General features: G+C 33.1%; 2 protein-coding genes across 2 annotated transcripts; both read right to left on the bottom strand.

Moving 5' to 3' along the window:
• Positions 1–6143: 6143 nt before the first annotated feature.
• Positions 6144–7333, bottom strand: LOC9299813. The gene is made up of 2 exons (XM_021015543.1): positions 6812–7333; positions 6144–6517 (listed from the first exon to the last, which is right to left on the bottom strand). The coding sequence occupies exons 1-2, from the start codon at positions 6930–6932 to the stop codon at positions 6291–6293; spliced, it is 348 nt and encodes a 115-aa protein (XP_020871202.1). The 5' UTR covers positions 6933–7333; the 3' UTR covers positions 6144–6290.
• A 2693-nt stretch (positions 7334–10026) lies between these two features.
• Positions 10027–12313, bottom strand: LOC9299812 (proteasome subunit alpha type-1-A). Its single transcript, XM_002863690.2, has 2 exons — positions 11760–12313; positions 10027–10701 (listed from the first exon to the last, which is right to left on the bottom strand). The coding sequence occupies exons 1-2, from the start codon at positions 12108–12110 to the stop codon at positions 10222–10224; spliced, it is 831 nt and encodes a 276-aa protein (XP_002863736.1). The 5' UTR covers positions 12111–12313; the 3' UTR covers positions 10027–10221.
• Between the last annotated feature and the right edge of the window lie 8477 nt (positions 12314–20790).

Below are 20790 nucleotides of genomic sequence, written 5' to 3'. Positions count from 1 at the left end.
GAAGCACTGGCAACTCTCGCCGCCGTTGGAGTTGCAAATGAATCGGCTTTTAAACACATCTCTTTCGCTTCAGACTCGCTAAGCCTTGTCAAATCTCTCAATTCGAAGCTCCAATCGAAGGAACTTCACGGGATTCTCCACGATATCCTGTCTATCTCTACTATTTCACTTGTTGCTCTTTCAATTTCATCCCACGGGATCTTAATCGCCAAGCTGATGCTCTTGCAAAGGCAGCTCTGTTTTTCTCTTGTACGGAAACCTAATTCAATATAAGAGAATCCATTTGTTTCAAAAAAAAAAAAAAGAGTGTCAAAAGAAAGTTAACTTTATCTCAAGAGCATGTCAAAATTTGGTTTAGATGTTTAGAATTCGGGTTTGGAATAAGTTCAATTTTGATTCGGTTTAGATTCACTTTTGGGTGATTCGGTACAAAATTTGGCTCTAACTCATCAATCTCAATCTGTTTATGTTCGGTTTTTATGCCTACAAAAAAAAACATAGTCTCCACACTCTCACTAACTCATGCTATGAATATATATTGGATAATGTCTATATTTAATAACCCTAAAAATACCACAAATTTTGTGATCAAACTGAATATATACCGACCTTATTAAAATATTAAATTTAAATATGTAATACATATGTTTTTTTCTATTAAGTAAGGTAAAAATATTTGATAGTTTATCTTCACAATTCTTAGAAAAAGTAAATATAGCGAGAAGTTACTAAAAACATTGCAAATATAGTTACAAAGGTGCTATGTATTTTTATTATATTTTCTGGCAAAAAAGCCACGACTTATTATCGTTGAATATTTCTTGCAAATTTGCATGAAAGTTTCACATGTCGTAAAGAAATTGCAAATTAGTAACGATATTTTACAAGAAAACTTTTAATCGTAATATTGCAATGAGTTTGTAATAAAATTGCAATATGTATTCATCATTACAAAATTATTGTAAAATCTATTGCAAAATTTTAACAAAAGGGAACGTTGCAAACATTATGTTGCAATATCACTATTTTCTTGTAGTGAACTTTGGTCCAGCTAGCTTAATTTAGGTTAAGACTAGTCTTTATGTATTTTGGATTCAGAATGTTTAATGTTTGGTATGTTGGATTTGGAATTGTTTTTGGTATGTTGGATTCGGAATTGTGTTTGGTATGATGCGGAAGTGTTTTAAGTATGTTGGAATGTTTTTGAGATGTTATAAATGGTTTCATTTTAAATTTACAGGTTATATATATATATATATATATATATAAGTATATATTACATATGATAGCATGTTATATTTTTAAAGATGGCACTATGAAAACATGAATTAACGCAACAAATATTTGCTATTGTATAGTGATCTATTATAGCACCCAATTTGAATTATCAAAAAAAATTAAAAAAATTCATAAATTGCTATGAACAACTAAATAATGGCAATAAATTATTGCTATGAAAACGTAAATAATAACACTAACAAAGTGCTTGTATATGAACATACTATAGCAGACAAAATTAATGCTATCGTAGGTGGGACATCTACCATAGCTGCCGCGCGAGATCATAGCAGTTGTTATTTCGCTATGTATTACCTATGATAGCATTTTTTCCGCGCTAAGAATGTAAATTTTTCTTGTAGTGTCACTTCTATTCAGAAATAAAGTAAAAAAAGCGGATGCAGTTTCCACAAAAACACTGCTATTTCTCTTCTCATCCAACCTACGAACAAACTATCACTCTGCTCTAATAAAATAAAGGTCTTTTCTTTTGTTATTTACATATTCTACTTAAAAGCTATGTGTGGTTCTTCTGCCCATGAAACGGCAGCACATGCACGTTTCTACAAACTTACCGTCTGATTTTCTTTTAAAAAAGCTTGCCGAACTTGATACGAGCTAAACAAGAAGATTTTCTTTTAAAAAAGCTCGCCGAACTTGATATGAGCTAAACAAAAACTCTCATCAAGGTAATTATAGGAAACTAAGAGGCGATGGAAATTTTAGGATTTATTTTTCAACTTGACGATATCTATAGAATAATAATAATGTTTTTCTATATACACATGTCACTATCAGCTTAGTTTTTATAAAACATTTCCTATATTTTGTGAAAGATATAGCTAGAAAAAAATAGGCGGTCAAAGATTTAGGGACTAATATTTTTCTACGAAATTTAAGTAAAAATAATAAATAAATATTTTAAATATTTTTAATCACTATCTTAAAAGATATTAATCGATTTTTATATGAACTTTTAATATGGAAAATATTGCATCAATATTTATTAAAAAAAAGTAATTTTGGTAAAATATAACCAAAAATAATATTGTAATCTATACTTTAAATTTGTCTTATTTCTATATGTTGCTGTTTCAAAAATTCACATTTCTCTTCTTTTCATATACTGTTTTTTTTTTTCCTTTTAACTAATATTTTAGTATAAAAAATATCCGAATTTATAAATGTTAATTAACGTAACGGCAAAATTTGTTAAGTAGGAAGATGACTAACTGCGACTGGTCGTTTAAAATCACGTGGACTGTCTCAGGAGCTAATAGCTTCGACTTTTATATATAGAAAATAATATTGTAATCTATACTTTACATTTGTCTTATTTCTATATGTTGTTGTTACAAATATTCACATTTCTCTTCTTTCCATAATTTTTTTACATTTGTCTTATTTCAATATGTTGCTGTTTCAAAAATTCACATTTCTCTTCTTTTCATATACTGTTTTCTTTTCCTTTTAATTAATATTTTAGTATAGAAAATATCAGAATTTATAAATGTTAATTAACGTAATGGCAAAATTTGTTAATTAGCAAGATGACTAACTACGACTGGTCGTTTAAAATCACGTGGACTGTCTTAGGAGCTAATAGCTTCCACTTTTATATATAGAAAATAATATTGTAATCTATACTTTACATTTGACTTATTTCTATATGTTGTTGTTTCAAATATTCACATTTTTCTTCTTTCCATAATTTCTTTTAATCTATACTTTACATTTGTCTTATTTCTATATGTTGTTGTTTCAAATATTCACATTTCTCTTCTTTCCATAATTGTTTTACATTTGTTTTATTTCTATATGTTGCTGTTCAGAAATTCACATTTCTCTTCTTTTCATATACTTTTTTTGCCTTTTAATTAATATTTTAGTATAGAAAATATCCGAATTTATAAATGTTAATTAACATAATGGCAAAATTTGTTAATTAGCAAGATGAGTAACTGCGACTGGTCGTTTAAAATCACGTGGACTGTCTCAGGAGCTAATAGCTTCGACTTTTATATATAGAAAATAATATTGTAATCTATACTTTACATTTGTCTTATTTCTATATGTTGTTGTTTCAAATATTCACATTTCTCTTCTTACCATAATTTGTTTTCCTTTTAATTAATATTTTAGTATAGAAAATATCTAAATTTAAAAAATGTTAATTAACGTCTTGGTTAAAAAAGTTGATTAATGAGATGTCAAACCGCGATTGGAGGTTTAAAATCCTAGGTGGACGGCTTAAGGAGCTTATAGCCTCGACTTTTACCACACGCTACGCGCGGGGTATTTAATTTTTTTTATATAGAAGAAAAGAAATTGGTAATTTCAACACATAAAATTAATCGAATATGAGGAGAAATTATTAGTCAGTTGTTGATAAAAACTACAAAAAATAATTTAAACGCAACAAATAACCAAAAATAGACATCGATAGTACCTTATTCATAGTTTAAAAGCGTCAATACTAACCATCAAAAGTTCACAATATAAACTCGACTCTTTACTAATTATTGATGGACCTGTTGATCATTAGTAGAAAGTAATACAAAGATTCAATGAGAACTTATACACTAAAAGATCAAACTAAACTTTTTAATATTATTAATAGATTATCGATGCAAAAATTAGAACACTAAAAAAAAACTCATAGATTCATAATGAAAAAAACGAAAAAATATTATACTTACAATATATATTAAGACATGTTGATCAACTGAACAATCCAAAATTTTAGATCGATTCACGTCTTTGTTTTCACAAATCCAACCTGCAAATTTACATAAAACTCATTAATATTTCAATGTAATATCAAAGCAAAATAATCTAGGGGTTAGTTATGATGTGAAAGTGAAGATCACGCAATGTATTTATATAAACAAATATTATTTTCTTCAACTAACTTTTTAAATTTGTCTACTACGTAATATTTTAGGAAGCTTACATTTCTCTATTACATAATATTTTAGAAAATTTTCATTCTTATTTGTTTATTACGTAATATTTTAGGAAGTTTCTATTTATCTTATTTCTATATAATTTTCTTCAACTAACATTTTAAATTTATCTAATACGTAATATTTTATGAAGCTTACATTTCTCTACTACGTAATATTTCAGAAAATTTACATTTTTCTTATTTTACATTTCTCTACTACGTAATATTTTAGAAAAATTACATTTCTTTTATTTCCAAATTATTTTCTTCATTTAAAATGTCAATTAGTGAGGTGGCTAATCGTGATTGGCCGTCTAAAATCCTATGTGGACGGCCTTAGAAGCATATAGCCTTGACTTTTATATAGTATAGATTCATTTTCAGATTTCTCGAGGTTCGCAGTCCTCCAAGCTATACTAGATAAAGATCATGAAACCTGATATATTCTGTAACACCCCGGTTTCAGGAATGTGGTGGTGCATGCAGAGAGGTTTATAAGAATTGATTTGGCCACCTATGTCACCAAAGTGCACTTATCTTTTCGGTCAACCGTCCTGAGAGAACTCCACAGTTAAGGGTGCTTGAGCTGGAGCAATTTCAGGATGGGTGACCTTCCGGAAAGTGATTGTCGGAACTGTATGAGTGAGGACAAAACACAGGGAAAGATCATGTGGTGATTTGTAGGGTTGGTAAACAAATCTTTAAAGCCTCCCGGACGTAGCGGACCGGCCTTCGGACAGAGGTGGGCCCATGGGCCCGAGAAAGGACGTGGGACCTACTGGTAGAGACGGTCGGGGCGTTACATATTCACATTTTATATGGAATGTTGTTATGTTCATATCAACATTTAATCATAAATAATATTTACAATTATGTCAAAAATCGATAATTAACGTCAAATTATTCTAAAGTTTAGTGTTAAAGGATCATGAGATGGTCGTAGATACTATTTAGTATTCCCTCAAATTTTTTAAGTGATCTTTGAAACATTATCGTCGATAATGTGTATATATATTTTATATCGTTTCGTAAAATATATTTAGTGTTTATATAAATTTATCTTTTAAATTTTAAATTATTATTTTTTTGCTCAAATATTTATCTTTTAAATTTTAATAATTATATTTTATACTCAAAAATTATATTAATAAAGATATTTTAAATTAAAATCCCGCGTAACGTGCTGGTACAAAATCTAGTCTAGTTTGTGGGTTGTTTAATTTCGTAATTCACTTACTATTTTAACTTGCTTGTGTTTATTCAATCATCTTGTTTTTGTTCACAACACGTTACTCTAGTATCATTCATATTTAGTCTTGAGAAAATAATAAAAAAATAAATTCTAAACGATTATTTGCTTAGTTCATTCATCATATCTTTGGTGTGCGACATTCTTAGTATTTCATCATCGACCTTCGTTATTACGACCACCTTCCTTCACTGCACGATTACGATTAATTAATTAAAACTCGACACATCATCTATAGTAGACTTCTTGCAGACTAGTCTTGAAGATTTACACGAAGGTAAAATTGACGAACATTTGGCTGCCAACCAATAGTTGGCTACCAATTGACGAACTCGGACTTGTCATTTGGCTACAAAATTGACGAAAATAACCTTTTCCCCGATCCTACATCTCCGTATATGTAGATTTCCTCACATTGAGATGACAAAGTTGTATGGAGATGTACACCAGACAATTTTATATACTAACATCCATGACGTTTGGTTGAGTTTATCTACCAATTGTCTTTTTCTTTCTTCACCAACTCTTGATTCTATGTTAATGTTAAATTAATTATACACTAATTATTAATCTTGTTCTATCTTTCTAACCACAAGAAAAGAAATCAAAAAAAAAAAAAAACATCTTACCATTGGCTTTTGCCAAAAGGATGCAAATTTTACATATGTACAAGAACTGCTCTGCCATGAATAGGATTAATTAGGTTTCGTATAATTAAAAAAATAACCGGAGTCATTATGAACACTTACTTGATCAATAAAGATGATGTAAATAATCGCCAAAATAAACAAAGAAAAAGAAAGAATTTCTTTTAACTTATTGCAATCTAATGGGATGTGCACGTTCAACGACTAATCCGTCTTGTTGTTTTTTTCGCAAGAAAGGTAATGAAAGCGTAACAGGGTTATCTTCAGGAGTCGGCGCCATGGACGGCACCATCATCAACTTCTCTTCTTTTATGTGACTAACAAACTCTTGTGCCAAATGCATTTCTTCTGTATATCCCATCATTCGCCTTGGACTGGTGTCTTTGATTTTTTGTTCTGAAATCCATTAAAAAATATTGAATATTGGAGGAACACAATGGTGTCACTATAGAAGTAACTAAAACGTTCACTTTTATTAACCAAAACGTTTTCCGCTGAGCCCGTAACCTCCTAAGGACCGAGACAAGCATTTGATAATACCCTTATTGGCGCGTAAATCATCCCTTTCAAGTGATAATGAATTGGAGATGCAAGGTTCAGCTCCCTTTGGAACACCGAGTCAACGATCATCATCTTCTTGACTAGTATATATAATGAAGTTTGATGTAACAAGATTGTTAAGAGGAATACCTTGATCATGAGAGAGTGGTGGAAGATTTTTGAGAGCTTGAGACCAGCTAACAAGCATTGGGGTGATTATTGTGAGAAGAGCCCAGAAGAAGAAGATCATTACGTAGGCCCTTCCTTTCATTTCTCAACGACAATTTATTTTTTTTTTTCTGACCAAAGATTGATGTTTGTTTCATCCTTAATATCAACCACAAAATACAAAAATGGTTTAAGAAGAAGACAACTTCTTCCAACAAATAAAAGTCGAGCTGGCCATGTTTGCATAACATTCTCAACACTTTCTTCATTGTTTATTTTATTTTATTGTAGGTTTTAATAATCTCGCATGAAGTCAAGCATTTCAACAAATTGTTAGATTAACATATAGTATACGGTGGTTAGGATATATGGTGGTTGTTTGGAAATAATTTTGGGTCCGGTTCAATCTATTTTTAGTCCATTTTTCGTCATTGGTCCAAGTGACGATTTTTAAATCCATATTTGGTACCACAGGACTTGATGTTATTCGTTTATGCGTTCGGATTCAACTTATCTTAATGTAGTGTATTTATTTATTGGCCGGAATGGTAAATGCATTCAAATGTTATGTTTGGATGTAACCAAAATAATTATTTTTTGAAAAATTGAGTTTTGACTAAATATTTTTATTAAGTTGCATGTCAAATATTTTTTTTTATAATCATAATTTAATGTCATGTTACAAAAAAAAAAATTAATGTCAAAATCGAAAATTTCAGTTTCGCGATGAAATCATGAAATCATAAATTGTTATTTGCTTCATAAGGTAAAATCGATTATGTTAGAAACAATGGACTAGCATTTTGGCGCAAAAGTTTAGCTAGAAATTTTTTTAGCATTGTTTCTAACATAATCGATTTTACCATATGAAGCAAATAACAACTTATGATTTCATGATTTACCAAATCGATTCGCGATAAGTTTAGCTAGAAAATTTTCCAATTTCTCTGATCGATTCGACGGTGTTTAGTATGTTTAATTCAAAATGTTTTCGCCCATCGAAAACATGTTTGTTCTTCGTTAATTTAATTTTGTATAATACACTAGCACTTACATACAATTATAGACTCTTGATCATTTTTCTTTTGATAGTTATATGGTAAATACGGAAACGAATGGTGGATAAGCAAATAATTGAGAGAGACGGCAAAGTCAATGGGTCTGGTTTACATGGTTCCCATTATCCAAAGTCTTTCGTAGTTGTCACCATGTAGAGGGCCACTTATATTTTCTATTTGACTAAATGACGTCGAACTAATGATTTTTATCATAATTTGAAATTATTATTATTATTATTTTTTTTTTGTATGAATGTAAAATTTATTCACCAAAAAAACTGTTTTACAATAAATGCAACATTAAACCGAAAATCTGAAAATAATTGGAGAGATTACAACATGAGAAGATCAGTTGCGAGTATGGGTGCTAAACCAATAGCGCAACCCGCCTTAGAAAGCGGTTGAACCCTTCAACACCAAGGAACTTAGCCGGTTTCTCATATTCTTATCGATTAGTTTTGAGAGCGGGGAAGCAGGAGTTGGTGACTCCCCGTGTCTTCTCCCATTCCTTTCTCGCCAAAGACTGTGTATAGAGAACTGAAAGACATACCTCAACACGAAATGATGGAGGTGTGGAGAATTCGAAGATGTGATTAGAGGGATTAGAGACTCCCAGCGTGTTGAAAACCGTCGGCCTAGCATTTCTCTGGTTAGAGCTGACCAAACTTGAGTCAGGAGAAGAGTACAAGTGGGATCCAAACGTGGTTTGCCTCAAGACAACACGATAGCTAGAATCTTCTTGAATCTTTAAAAAGTTTTGCATTCATATGTATAAACGTTTATTTTTTCTTTGAATATAATTTAACATTAGATTCAAAAAAAAAAAAAAACTTGAGTGGAGTATGGACAAGAGAAGAAAATATGGTCCCTTGTCTCTACATCCGCCTGACAAAAAACACAACTTCCATTTGCAGCCCCATTCCACTTCACTACCCTGTCTCCCGTAGCAAGGCGATTACGAATGGCTAACCAAGCTATAAATGAATACTTGGGTGTGGAGTGTGGGAACAATACACCCTTGTACCAATCACAGATTGGATTAGGTTGTCGGTATCACGTGCCAAGTTTGCTGAGAGTTAAACTTGCTTTTGAAAGAGCCATTGATTCGTTTCCAAAGTGAGACGTCATTACCAGTATTTGATGAACAAGACGGAGGGCATCCATTTCATCCTCAATCTGGTTCAAAACATTTGTTCGATGTCTACGGCGCGTATTCGACGAGAGAGCTGCAGCGATAGTACTTGTTGAAGGAATACCCATATCAATACTACCACGGGGACCAAGTTTATCGACCAATCTCCCAATAGAACACCAAGTATCATGCCAAAACGAGGTTCCCAAACCTGACCGAATCTCCATTCTGTGAAGAGGTTTAGCTTTATCTCTATATTTCAAAAAAAATTTCCACATCCAAGATCCCGAATTACTAGAACTGCGAGCTGACCAGATTATAATTTGAAATTAACATCAATTTAATGAGTGTTTGGTTTTAATATTTAACAAACTTTGACGTTAAAAAGATGTTTTATTAGTATCGGATGTGTGTGAGACTAATTTTACGTGTTGGAGGAAGATGATTTATGATCGAAGAAAAACATAGACCAAATTATTATTTCTGTTACTAAAGGCATGAAACTTTTAGTTTTGTATGAAACTATGAATGTTAAGTTTTTACACAATTTTCTGGTTCTTTAGAGACGTTTACAAAGATATAAAAGTAGCGGAAACATCAAAAACCTACTAAGCATGAAACTTGTGTTTTGAGTTGTTCTCGGATAGAAGTCTTTGTAAGGTGTTGACTAACAAAAGCATAGAAAATGGGGATAGTTTTTTTTTTTTCCTTACGAGATTGATAGTTTGCTCGCTGCGGCCGCCCGGTACGCTAACTATCAGAATAGAAAATCGATTCTATATACACTATGGTATGGAAAAAGATCTGACTTCTTAGAAGAAGATGAGCTGCCTAAATCTGAGTATGTACAAGTTTCGATAATTGAGGAAACAATGCAGGTTTCGCGGGTTAAGGCTTTGCGGGTCAATTTTGTTTAAAGCTCTCGGCAGGGCGGGCTTGGCCTGCTAGACAAGATGGGACTAGAAATTTGTTTTAGAAAGGAATTGCAGAACCAATGAGATAGGAAGTCAGTGAACAGATTTCAGATTTAAACCAAAAGATCCAAAATAGGAGAAAGTCTTAATGGCAGCTACAGAGTTTATATGACGAAATGATTTCAACTTCACGAGGTTCTCAAGCATATAATCTAAACCCGCAGCCATATGCAAAGTAAATCCAACTAACATCAAAATAAAATAGTTCCAGCGTTACACACATAAGCCTTACATTTCCATTGGAGCAACGTCACCTGCACCACCACCACCTTGTTCTGCTGGTGCAGCAGCGGCAGCTACAGCCTCACCCTCACCAGCCTCGCCTTCGCCTTCCTCTTCCTCTGGTACTTTCTCAAATGTGTCGATCACTTTCTGTATCGCTTCCTGGTCCAAGAAGTGGAACGGTTCATCGACTCCTAGAATAGCGACTGTGCAGAGAGAACTCTTCAGTGTCTCCCCTTGCAATGTCTCCCTAACAGCCAAAATAGCATCTTTGATCAGATCTTCTCTTGAAGAATCCCCAAAGCTCTCAAACCTGCGTTCCAGATAGGTCTTTGCTGCTTGGGAACGGGACCCGATAGCAAAAGCTTGGTACTCGAAGTAGTTTCCGCTTGGACAGTTGTAGTAAAGATGGGCACCAGACTCATCCAATCCACCTACCAGTAAACCAACACCATAGGGTCGTTTCCATGATCGTTGGGTACAGACCTGTTCAAAAGACAAGCAAACACACAAATAATCAAGAAAAAAACCTTGGTGAAGATGAAAAATAAATGATAATAATGTAACTTAAACTGGACCCTGTCTAGCAAAATCTCTCCTACTATAAGAGTAAACCAACGAAACCAACTTAGAAATACAGATGATAGATAAGAGCTCTTCCCAGTGGCTTTGTACCAAACAAACGATTGAAAACGGGAATATAACAGCAAATGTGTTTCATACATCAACAGAAGTAAGATATAGCAGAAAAACATTTGTGCAGTTGTGAATACAACAGCTAACTTAAGAAGCCATTAGTTAGACGCCAAACAGAAAAGAGATGTAGCAAAAAATTATAAACAAGTTGTAGAACAACATATAACAGGAGTAATGAGTGGTAAGACAAGTAAAAGGTGGTGATAACGAACTGCGAATAAAGCCAGTAAATGAAACACTTGATGCAACAAATGAAGACCGAAATCCAAATCTTAAACGAATGACAATTGATTCTCTTAGTGAAAACGACTACACAAACACGATAAAAGTACCCGAAGAAACACAAAAACTCAGTCTTCTAGCATCCTAATGTTAAAGTGAATGTTTTCTAATACCTAAATCAAATTATCAAACGAAACGAAAATATATCCACTTAATGACAACTGCAAAAACAAGTAAAAGTACCAGAAGAAAAACAAAACTCATTCTTAAATTCCTAATGCTTAGACATTGACATGTTCTTGGTAAAGGTAAACCTTAGTATACAAGATTATGCAACAACATCTAAATCCTACAACTTAAGTCTTAATCAGATCAAATCCCTATAACACTTGCTCTTAACCTCAGCTTTAATTCCAAATCATCAAATTTCACCACATACAAAAACACATTTTAAACCCTAAGCACAAAGTCAAGAACCTAATGGCTAAATTTTAGCTCAATGAGACACACAAAATCAAGCATAATTGATTCCAAATCTCAATTAACAATAAAAATACCCTAATAGCTGAACTTTTAACTCAGTGAATCACACAAAATCAAGCATAATCGATTCCAAATTTTCAAACCTGAGCCTTATCAGCGAGATGGACAACGAGACGACCAACAGGAAGAGGAGATTCATAAGTAAACGAGTGATTAATCGATTCCGATCTCATATACCGAGACAAAACACGACCATCAGCGGTGAGACCAGCGATTGCAACACCAATATGGTCATCAACTTTAAAGATCTTCCTCTGATGAGAAGAAAGTTCCGATTGAGCTTTGTTAACACAAGCGAGAACGACATGGGAACGAGATCTGAGTCCAATTGCTGCAGATCCTTGCTTCACTGCTTCCATGGCGTATTCCACTTGGAATAAACGACCTGTTGGACTCCATGTGGTCACATCTGTGTCGTATTGGTTTCTGAACATTTTTGCTTCTTCTTCTTCTTCTTCTCGATTTCTTCTTCACTCGTCGTCGAAAGGGTTTATAGAGACGAAAGCACAGAAAAAAAAAAACTTTTCTTTTCCTTCAAGCCATGGATGCTCTCGAGTCTCGATCTCTCTTATTTTGATACAACTGAATAAATGGGCTTCGATTTAAAATTGGGCTTTGTATTGGCTCGCTAGCTTATTGGGCTAAGACTTTTAGGCATATGTTTTGTACAGACTTTAGGCAAATGTTTTTTAGGGGTGATGTAGCAATCAACCGGTAATATATGCGTTAAACTAGGATCACCCTGTACTTTCGACCTCTACCCAATTCACTTTGAATTTTTCTTCTTCTTCATAATTCTACCTAAACTATAAAATTCTATTCAATTAACCAAATACAATTCATCTCAGAACTCTCGATTTAAAATCAATAATTCGCATTCACTATTTCCCGATTTGAGTCCACCCGAGTTTAAAATATTCTCAACAACATGTCAACAACACATTGAAAAGCTTAACCGAGTCAAGATTTTAAACTTGGATATACTCAAATCGCGAAATAATGAACGCGTATTATTAATTTTAAATCAAAATTTCAGAGATTTATTGAATTTGGTTAATTGGATATAATTTAATAGATTGGGTGGAATTAGGAAGAAGGAGAAGAGTATAGGGTGAATTGGGTAGATGTCGAAAGTAGAAGGTGATTCTAGTTGAACGCATATATTACAAGTAGATTGCTTCAGGCAGCCCATGTATTTATATATACAGGATAATAATCTTTGTATATTCTTTGAAACTAAATACAAATGAATTAATATTGTAAATATAAGAATTCGAAATTTGTTATTAGTAATCATATAATTTTGAATTTTCTAACAAAACGATGTTAAAGATTGATCCTATTTAAAAGTTTTAGAAATATTTATCAATTTTTAAAATTGATATATTAAAAATCAATTTATTGGGTATTTCTAAAATATTATGAGAGGTGAAAGGTCATACATTTTCAATTTGAAAGAATATAGTGATGAATCTTATGACATATTATTAATTGAAAAATAATTGATTATTTAATAGATGAAACTAATCAAAATGTTAAAAATATAGCCAAACTTATTGTACATAATATATTAAAAGAACTCAATTAACTATATATATATATATATATATATATAACATAACAAAAAAAATTAGAAAATTAATTTATTAAATGGTCCACGATGCATTCTCGTAGTTTTTATCTATAAAATATATGTAATAAAATCTAATTGATTATCTTTCTGAAATCCATGCTAAAAATAGAAATATTACACATCGATTCATTTTGTTACTCCAAAATTATATTTTTCCAACAAAAATAAATCACTTCATATGTTTAATGTTGGTCATTGCTATGTATTTTCGGATGAATGAAACTTGCACTTATAATATATAGTGTAGAAATTTGAAACCACCTCCCGCCTGGTTCCATTCTCCAAGTTCATTGTCGTTCCAAGAACCCAATCTTTGATATGGGAGTTCAACAATTAAGAAATGCTACCACTCCATCTATACTAATATTTGGGAAGTACATCCTAAGAGTCATAACTTAGATTTTGTAAGAAATTACAATATATGCCATTATATAATTCTAATCATAAAATTTATTCCATGTCACTAATATATATAAACGGGTCAACGGGTTTAAAGATATTAAAAGATTTTGTTTATATAATACAGATAATTCTGAAAAAAATTCTTCAAACGATTACACAATTGAAAATTATATACTAATCAATTCGAAAATGTAACACAATTAGTAAAAATGTTATATACTAATATATTATTCGAAAATATGATCGAAAATGTTATTGAAAATGTTATATAGTAATCCATTATTCGAACATGTTATCAAAAATGTCATTGAAAATGTTAATGAAAGTGATATATCATTGAAAATTGTATATTTTGTTTGAGAAGTGTAAGAAATTACATTATATCTACATATACATTTTTAGAGGGGATTTTGGTTTTTAATTCAAATGGATCGGGTTTTGACCCGGTTTTAATTTGTTCGGATCCTATTTATAATCTTTAATTACCCATTTAACACTATTTCCTTAATTTATTCCCACATTTATCGGCATGCCATTAGAATTTATTATTTAAATTTGCAAAATTAATAAAGATATTAAGCAAACTAAATCTCAGAGTATGTTGCTATATTCGAGTGTATATTCTCGATTTAACGTTTTCAATTCTACCTAATTCCAACTAATCTTTCAACTAATTAATCACCACCTTTATTTTCGGAAATTTTCTTTCTCCAGTATCTCAACAAAATCCATTTAAAGAAACAAAATTATGACTCTAATATATTAAAATCTCGGCATATTCCAAAATATTAACGAATCCAAAGATTTTTTCTCCAATTTGTTGCTACTTCGAATATTTTTTGCGTGAAGTGATAGGGATTAGTGACCTAATTTTGACCCTATAAAATACTCTACACCTAAATGTGGATCTTTATCATCAAACAAAAAAAGGTCACGATTTGCAAGAAAAACATTTAACACACCTTTTTCCTCTTCACATGGCTGCTACTTTTGAGTCTATGGTGAAGATAGATGTCGAATGGAGAGATTGTTGCAACGGTTTGTCATCGAGCTTTAGCTGATGCTGTGTACGGGTAGGGAATTAGTGGCTGTGACGGCGACCGTCGGTGAGATGTTGGTTCAACGGTGGGTAATAGAGCTTTAGCTTGGTGGTGTAGAACTCGGATCTCTTTGAAATTAGGTTTGGATCTAGACCATCGCAGATCCACTTTGCCGTTCAAACCGTCAGATCAAACCATCGAGAAAACTTGCCGAGAAAGATATTCTGCAAATCCATGTCTTAGTGTATGTGTTGCTTGGTGTTGTTGCGATTATTAAACCGTGAAACTAAACCAAGCTAAACCAAGAGATGACTTGTGTAATTGAAATCCAGAATCAAAACTTGGAATCGTGAGATGACTTGTGATGATGGTCATGTGTAGTGGTGGTGGTTTGTGCGATTGTTTGTTTGGGTTTTGGAATTTGATTATTAAACCGGAATTGTGGACCTTGGGTTAAGGTCACGTGGTTGTAAGTTGTTTCTTATTAAATGGGCTTGGTTTAGTCTCTAAATATTTAATCCTAATTAATTGTGGGATAGGTTACTGAATCGAAATCCATGGGTTGAATCAGGGTGTTATTGAACATGTTTTTTTCAAATCTTCAATTCATAGCTGTAATCGAAAAAAAGATCTGTGCTGAATCAGTAAGATAATCAGAGGGGATAAAGATTTTTTGTATGAACAATTGGATCGACTCTTTTTTTCAAGTGAAAAAAAAGATTGACATTTTACCAAAAAAATAAAGAAAGCAAAAAACATTATCTATACCCTTTTTTTATACTATATACAAATATAGTTATGTAATGTGTCTTCTTATTGATTGTCTTTCATTTTTCAAACTAACTTTTTTTATAATATTAATGATATTTTAACTCTATACAAATTAAAAATTTATATCTTATGAGAACTATTTAAAGCAAACTTTTAAATTTACTCGAATTATATATTTTAAATAAAATTATTATTAAAAAAATTACAAAATGATGTTTAATTTTACGGGACGAGGTTATATGGTGGGACGGATTTGAGTCGACATTAAAATGGGAAGGTATACAACGGGTGAAAAATCCTAGAATTAACAATTAAAATACAATCATATAATCTTAAACACTAAACAAAAAAAAAAAATTTCACAAGACATATATAATTTAAAATTTAAAATTTTCATATGTTAATTCGAAATACACATTTTTTCCTTATATATAACAACATGCATATACAATATCGATTTTACTTATAATGGATAAACAAATATACACATAGTGTACTTTAATTTTATTTGCACAACATATATATATATATATACACTGCAATTTTAAATATTTATTTGCTCAATAAAAATTTATAAACCCATTCTAATCTCATATATTCTTCACATATATATATTATGTAAACAAGAAAATAAATTCATATTTAAATACCCTATACATTAGTACGTAATGAACTATATAATTTTCTATATCTCTATATTTTCAAAAATGAAACCTAAAACATATTAATCCTACAATGTATAATATATATACGTTTAAAACAAACAAAATAATAGCATATATGTAAAAGAAAGGTCTTAAAAATCAATTTTATATTTAATAAAAATATAGGTCCGCGGTGTACCGCGGGTTAATATTTTTTAAACTGTTAAACCGTACAAAATATTAAAATCCGTGCTGTATAGCACGGGTGATGATCTAGTTTAGCATTGTATTCCAAGATCCTTCCATCATGTACAAAAAGAAAAAATATAATTGTTATATATCGTATATATCTAAATATAATATAGAACATTATTATGATATTCAAGTATACAGAGAAGCCTCTACTTATCAATGTGGTGAGCTACGTTTATGGATTGCAAAAAATATGGGATTTACTTTACCAGATATCGTTAGAGTCCGATCCACCAGGATTTGTACTTCAATGAATTGTAAGGGACCGTAAAAACCCCCCTAAATAATAAAGCACTAGCTAAGGACTGGTGCATGGCACATATTACATTGTATACTTTAAATTAATTTTAAATTTTATTCTATATAGATTAATAGATTCTATATTCAAACTTAAATATAACAAATATTGTTACATGAAAATTATTTTGTAGTTTTAAATGTATTAAATTATATAGTGGTTTATTTATTTATATAAATCATCTAATAACAAAAGCCTAGACCAGTTACAAAATAGCAAATCGGTGTTTCACCGGAAGAAAAAAAGCTCGCCGTTTGTTGATAGATGCCCGCAGAGCAACCAGAGCCTGACATCCGGCGGGCTCAAGACCCACAGTTTTGTGGCTACAACCGAAGAGCGTGAAATATCGGCGAAAGAGACCGGTTTCCGCCATCAATTACATACCTCCGACGAACCAACCCACCCCAAGTCTCCCGGAAAGCTAGTCACTCCGACTAAGCACATCGACGGAAACAGATCCTGAAGAAGCAATCCGACTCACTAGACGGAAACCCCTCTCTTCCAGACCGGAAAAACAAACCAAGATCCCAGAGCTTTGACGAATTAATCCGGCTCGATGGATGCTAAATTGTGGCGGATCTAAAGGATGGTGGCTCAAATCCAAACCCCGTACACCCGAAATCCACAACCGCCCTCTAAGATCCTATGGATCTGCAGCTAAACACCGAGCAAACAACGAACCCACCTTAATCCCCCCAACTTCCGCCGTGAACGCAACTTGAGACTGACGGTTGAGCCGGAGGAACTGAGCCACTCACGACGTCCCAACCATGAGAGAATCGCTGCAGTAGACCTCCTCCAATCAGACCCGAGTCACCTCCACATCGAAGGGAAAACGCCACACCACCGTTGACAGAGAAACGCCCTGGCTCACTCCTGGACCGCTTTTGAGAAGATTCGACCGAAGATTGAAGAACAAAACAGTAAAGAAACCTAGATCTGAGAACTGAAAATCGTCTTCACGAGAGAGAAATACACGACTAACGAGGCAACGATTGTGCCTTTTCCGTATGAACTAAGTTGAGAGCTCGAACACTTATATCGTTATGCAGTATTGTTGTGTTAGAACATTGTAATAAAATTATGAGTTCATCTCATATCTACATATATTTTTAATGGTTTAAATAAAATATAAAACCATTTGCAGTCAATTTAATCTCCGATTGTATGCCCTGTTCAAAAACGCGGACTAGGCGTCCGTGTAATCGCCGATTCAGCGGTGGGCGGAGGACAGCCGCCGGGATGTCACCAAATCGGCAAGAAAATCGGGGTTGCAAAAAAAATATTTGTTTTTTGGTTAGTTTTTACTAAGAAAACTTGTTTTCTCCTAGATCTATTGTAATATAGTAAAACTTACATGAAATAGCTAGTAAAACGCGAAAATAACGAAAAAAATGAGATGGCAGCCGAATTAGGGTTACAGAGATTGCCAGCGTCCAAAGATTGAGAGGTTGAAGACGAGGATAGAAACGTCATTTTACATTTCATTAAAGAAAAATAAAAGAAAACAACATGCTTAGGCAATTGGGGCGTTGAACCAAGGTTGTGAGCCTTGCCAGCGTCCATAATGACCACTAGACTAACATGAGTTATACGTTCTGTCAAAGATATCTAATATATATATTAGCCGTAAAACTAATCCCGATTAATCCCCGCTTAATCTCTGATTTTCTTGCTAGGCGCTAGGCCCACCTCGAGCGCCCGACTAGCGCCTAGCGATTTTTTGAACAAGGATTGTATGTTATCTATAAAAAAACATGTATCAATGCAGAATAATACTGAGGAAGACTTCTCATAACGACTAAGTTTTAATTCCTAATCACTCGTGCCATAAGTTTGTGATTAATAATATCAATCCTCAAGGAAAAAAAAAATAACACACTGGGATTGCTAGCAACCGTTCAATATAAGCAAATAAGTATGATTACGAATTGTAACAAGCTAAATGCACGAGACTAACAAGATTTATAATGAAACAAAGCGGAAAATAAGAAAAACGGTTATATATCAAGAAAATAAAGCGAACTCTTGGGAAAAAATAATTGATAAGTGTTATTATAAAGTGACTTGAAATCTCTAGAAGATCTTGGCAAGACAGTGCAAGACTGTGCAAGACTGCAAGGCTATGCAAAATTACAAGACTGTGCAAGACTGCAAAGTTGTGCAAGACTGTAAGGCTCTGCAAGACTACAAGGCTGTGTAAAACTGTGCGCTGTGTAAAACTGTGTATGACTTTGCTAGATGTTGCAAGACTTTGAAAGTCTTACAAGACTTAAAAGGCTTTTACAAGGCTTTTTTCAAGATGATTTCAAAGGCGGTTTAATGTTAGGATTTGGGGGCGTAGCCCCTAGTACGGTACAATAGGGTTTAGAAGATTCACAAGATTTGTTATTCTATTGTATCGGATTTTGAGGCTTATATAAGGAGATTTAACATTTGTAAAGTAATCATCACATCAATAATGTAAACCCTAGGCAAAGGGTATTCGCCTCAAGAACACCCTTGTCTCATCAAAGCTTTTTTCATTGTAGTCACTCAAATTCGTAACAAGTGGTATCAAAGAGCCAAGTTTGATGACAAGTTATGTGAAGTTTGAGGTTCCACGATTCAATGGAACAGGAAACTTTTGCCTCTGGCAGACTCGAGTGAAGGACATCCTGAATCAACAAGGTATGAAGAAAGTTTTGTTAGACACAAAGCCAGAAGGGATCTCACAAGACGACTGGAATGAGATGAGGGAGAAGCCAAGTTCAACGATCCGTACGTGCCTTGGAGATGAAGTTGTGCATCAAGTGCTTGAACTCAAATATTCGAAAGAGATTTGGGACAAGCTAGAAAAGATGTACATGTCGAAATCCCCATCTAGCAAGCTGTACTTGAAGTAGAGGTTGTATTGGTTTAAGATGGATGAAGGTGAAAACCTGATTCAGCATGTTAACCAATTTAACCAGATCATTAGAGATCTAGGGCGTGTGGGTGTAACAGTTGAGGACGAGGATAAAGCCATGCTGCTGTTATGTTCTTTGACTCCAGCATATGAGACGTTGGTGACTGCACTCTTGGCAGACAAAGAGATGATAAGTCTGCAATCAGCCACAGATTCGCTGTTTGGTCATCACAATCGGCGCCAACAGCAAGGCGGTGGCAGCAGTGACAACTCTCAAGGTGATGGATTGTACGTAAATATTAGTCAAGGCAATGCAGGAAAGAATAACAAGAGGAAGCAGGGAGATGGCATGATGAAGAAGGCACTGTTATAAGTGTCAGAAACCAGGACATTATAAGAGAGATTGCCCAATGATCAAGATGCAGAACAGTTCTGGAGGGGAAAATAATTATACAAACGTGGTTAAACAAGAAGATTCAGTGACTGTTGAGTTTGATATGCTTGCTGTGACGACAATAAATCATACAGATTCTTGGATATTGGATACAAGTTGTTCATTCCATATGACTTCAAACAAGCATTGGTTTGACACGTATCAGGCTGGAAACTTTGGTACTTATTCGATTAGCTGACGAAAGAAGTTGCAACGTTGTTGGTATTGGGCAAATCAAATTTTAGATGCATGATGGCACTGTCACGACTTTGACAAAGGTGAGGCATCTTCCAACAATGAAGAGGAATCTGTTATCTCTTGGCACACTTCACAGGGACGGATTCAGGTTCGAAACTGATGATGAAAACTGTGTGAATGCGCGGAAAGGAGACATGACGTTTGATATGTTGTGTTTTTATCGGTTTTGAGTCTTTGTTTTCTTTCCTACATCATATGTTTTATAGAGTCAAAGTGAGTTTTTAGAGTCTTTTAGTCTTTTATCGAGTCTTTACAGGTTTTAGGTTGCTTTGGAGGAAAACGAGCTGTTTTGGGATGTAAACACACTTTTGGAGATGCAGTTTCGTTTAGAAGTGTCAGACGTTTTGCCTCAGATGGAATACTTTCCACCGTTAGATCTTTCTGCATTTTTGACAAAAGTTATATGAAGATGTTAGCTTGAGTTTACAATTGGTTCGAAGGAAATCTAACGGTGCATTCAAGAGTTATACCCGAATTAGTGAAGACAGGTCATTCT

Source organism: Arabidopsis lyrata, assembly GCF_000004255.2.
Source record: "Arabidopsis lyrata subsp. lyrata unplaced genomic scaffold ARALYscaffold_8, whole genome shotgun sequence".
NCBI classification, from domain to species: Eukaryota; Viridiplantae; Streptophyta; class Magnoliopsida; order Brassicales; family Brassicaceae; genus Arabidopsis; species Arabidopsis lyrata.
The sequence above is the reverse complement of the archived record's forward strand: the minus strand, read 5'-3'. Positions and strand labels throughout refer to the sequence as shown.

What these genes read in the sequence shown, in the direction of transcription:
- LOC9299813 (XM_021015543.1), bottom strand. Translation starts at nt 6,932, where the DNA reads ATGAAAGGAAGGGCCTACGTAATGATCTTCTTCTTCTGGGCTCTTCTC. An exon ending in ACCACTCTCTCATGATCAAG is followed by an intron (nt 6,518 to 6,811) that starts GTATTCCTCTTA and finishes AATGGATTTCAG; the next exon opens with AACAAAAAATCAAAGACACC.
- LOC9299812 (XM_002863690.2), bottom strand. Translation starts at nt 12,110, where the DNA reads ATGTTCAGAAACCAATACGACACAGATGTGACCACATGGAGTCCAACA. An exon ending in ATCTCGCTGATAAGGCTCAG is followed by an intron (nt 10,702 to 11,759) that starts GTTTGAAAATTT and finishes TCTTTTGAACAG; the next exon opens with GTCTGTACCCAACGATCATG.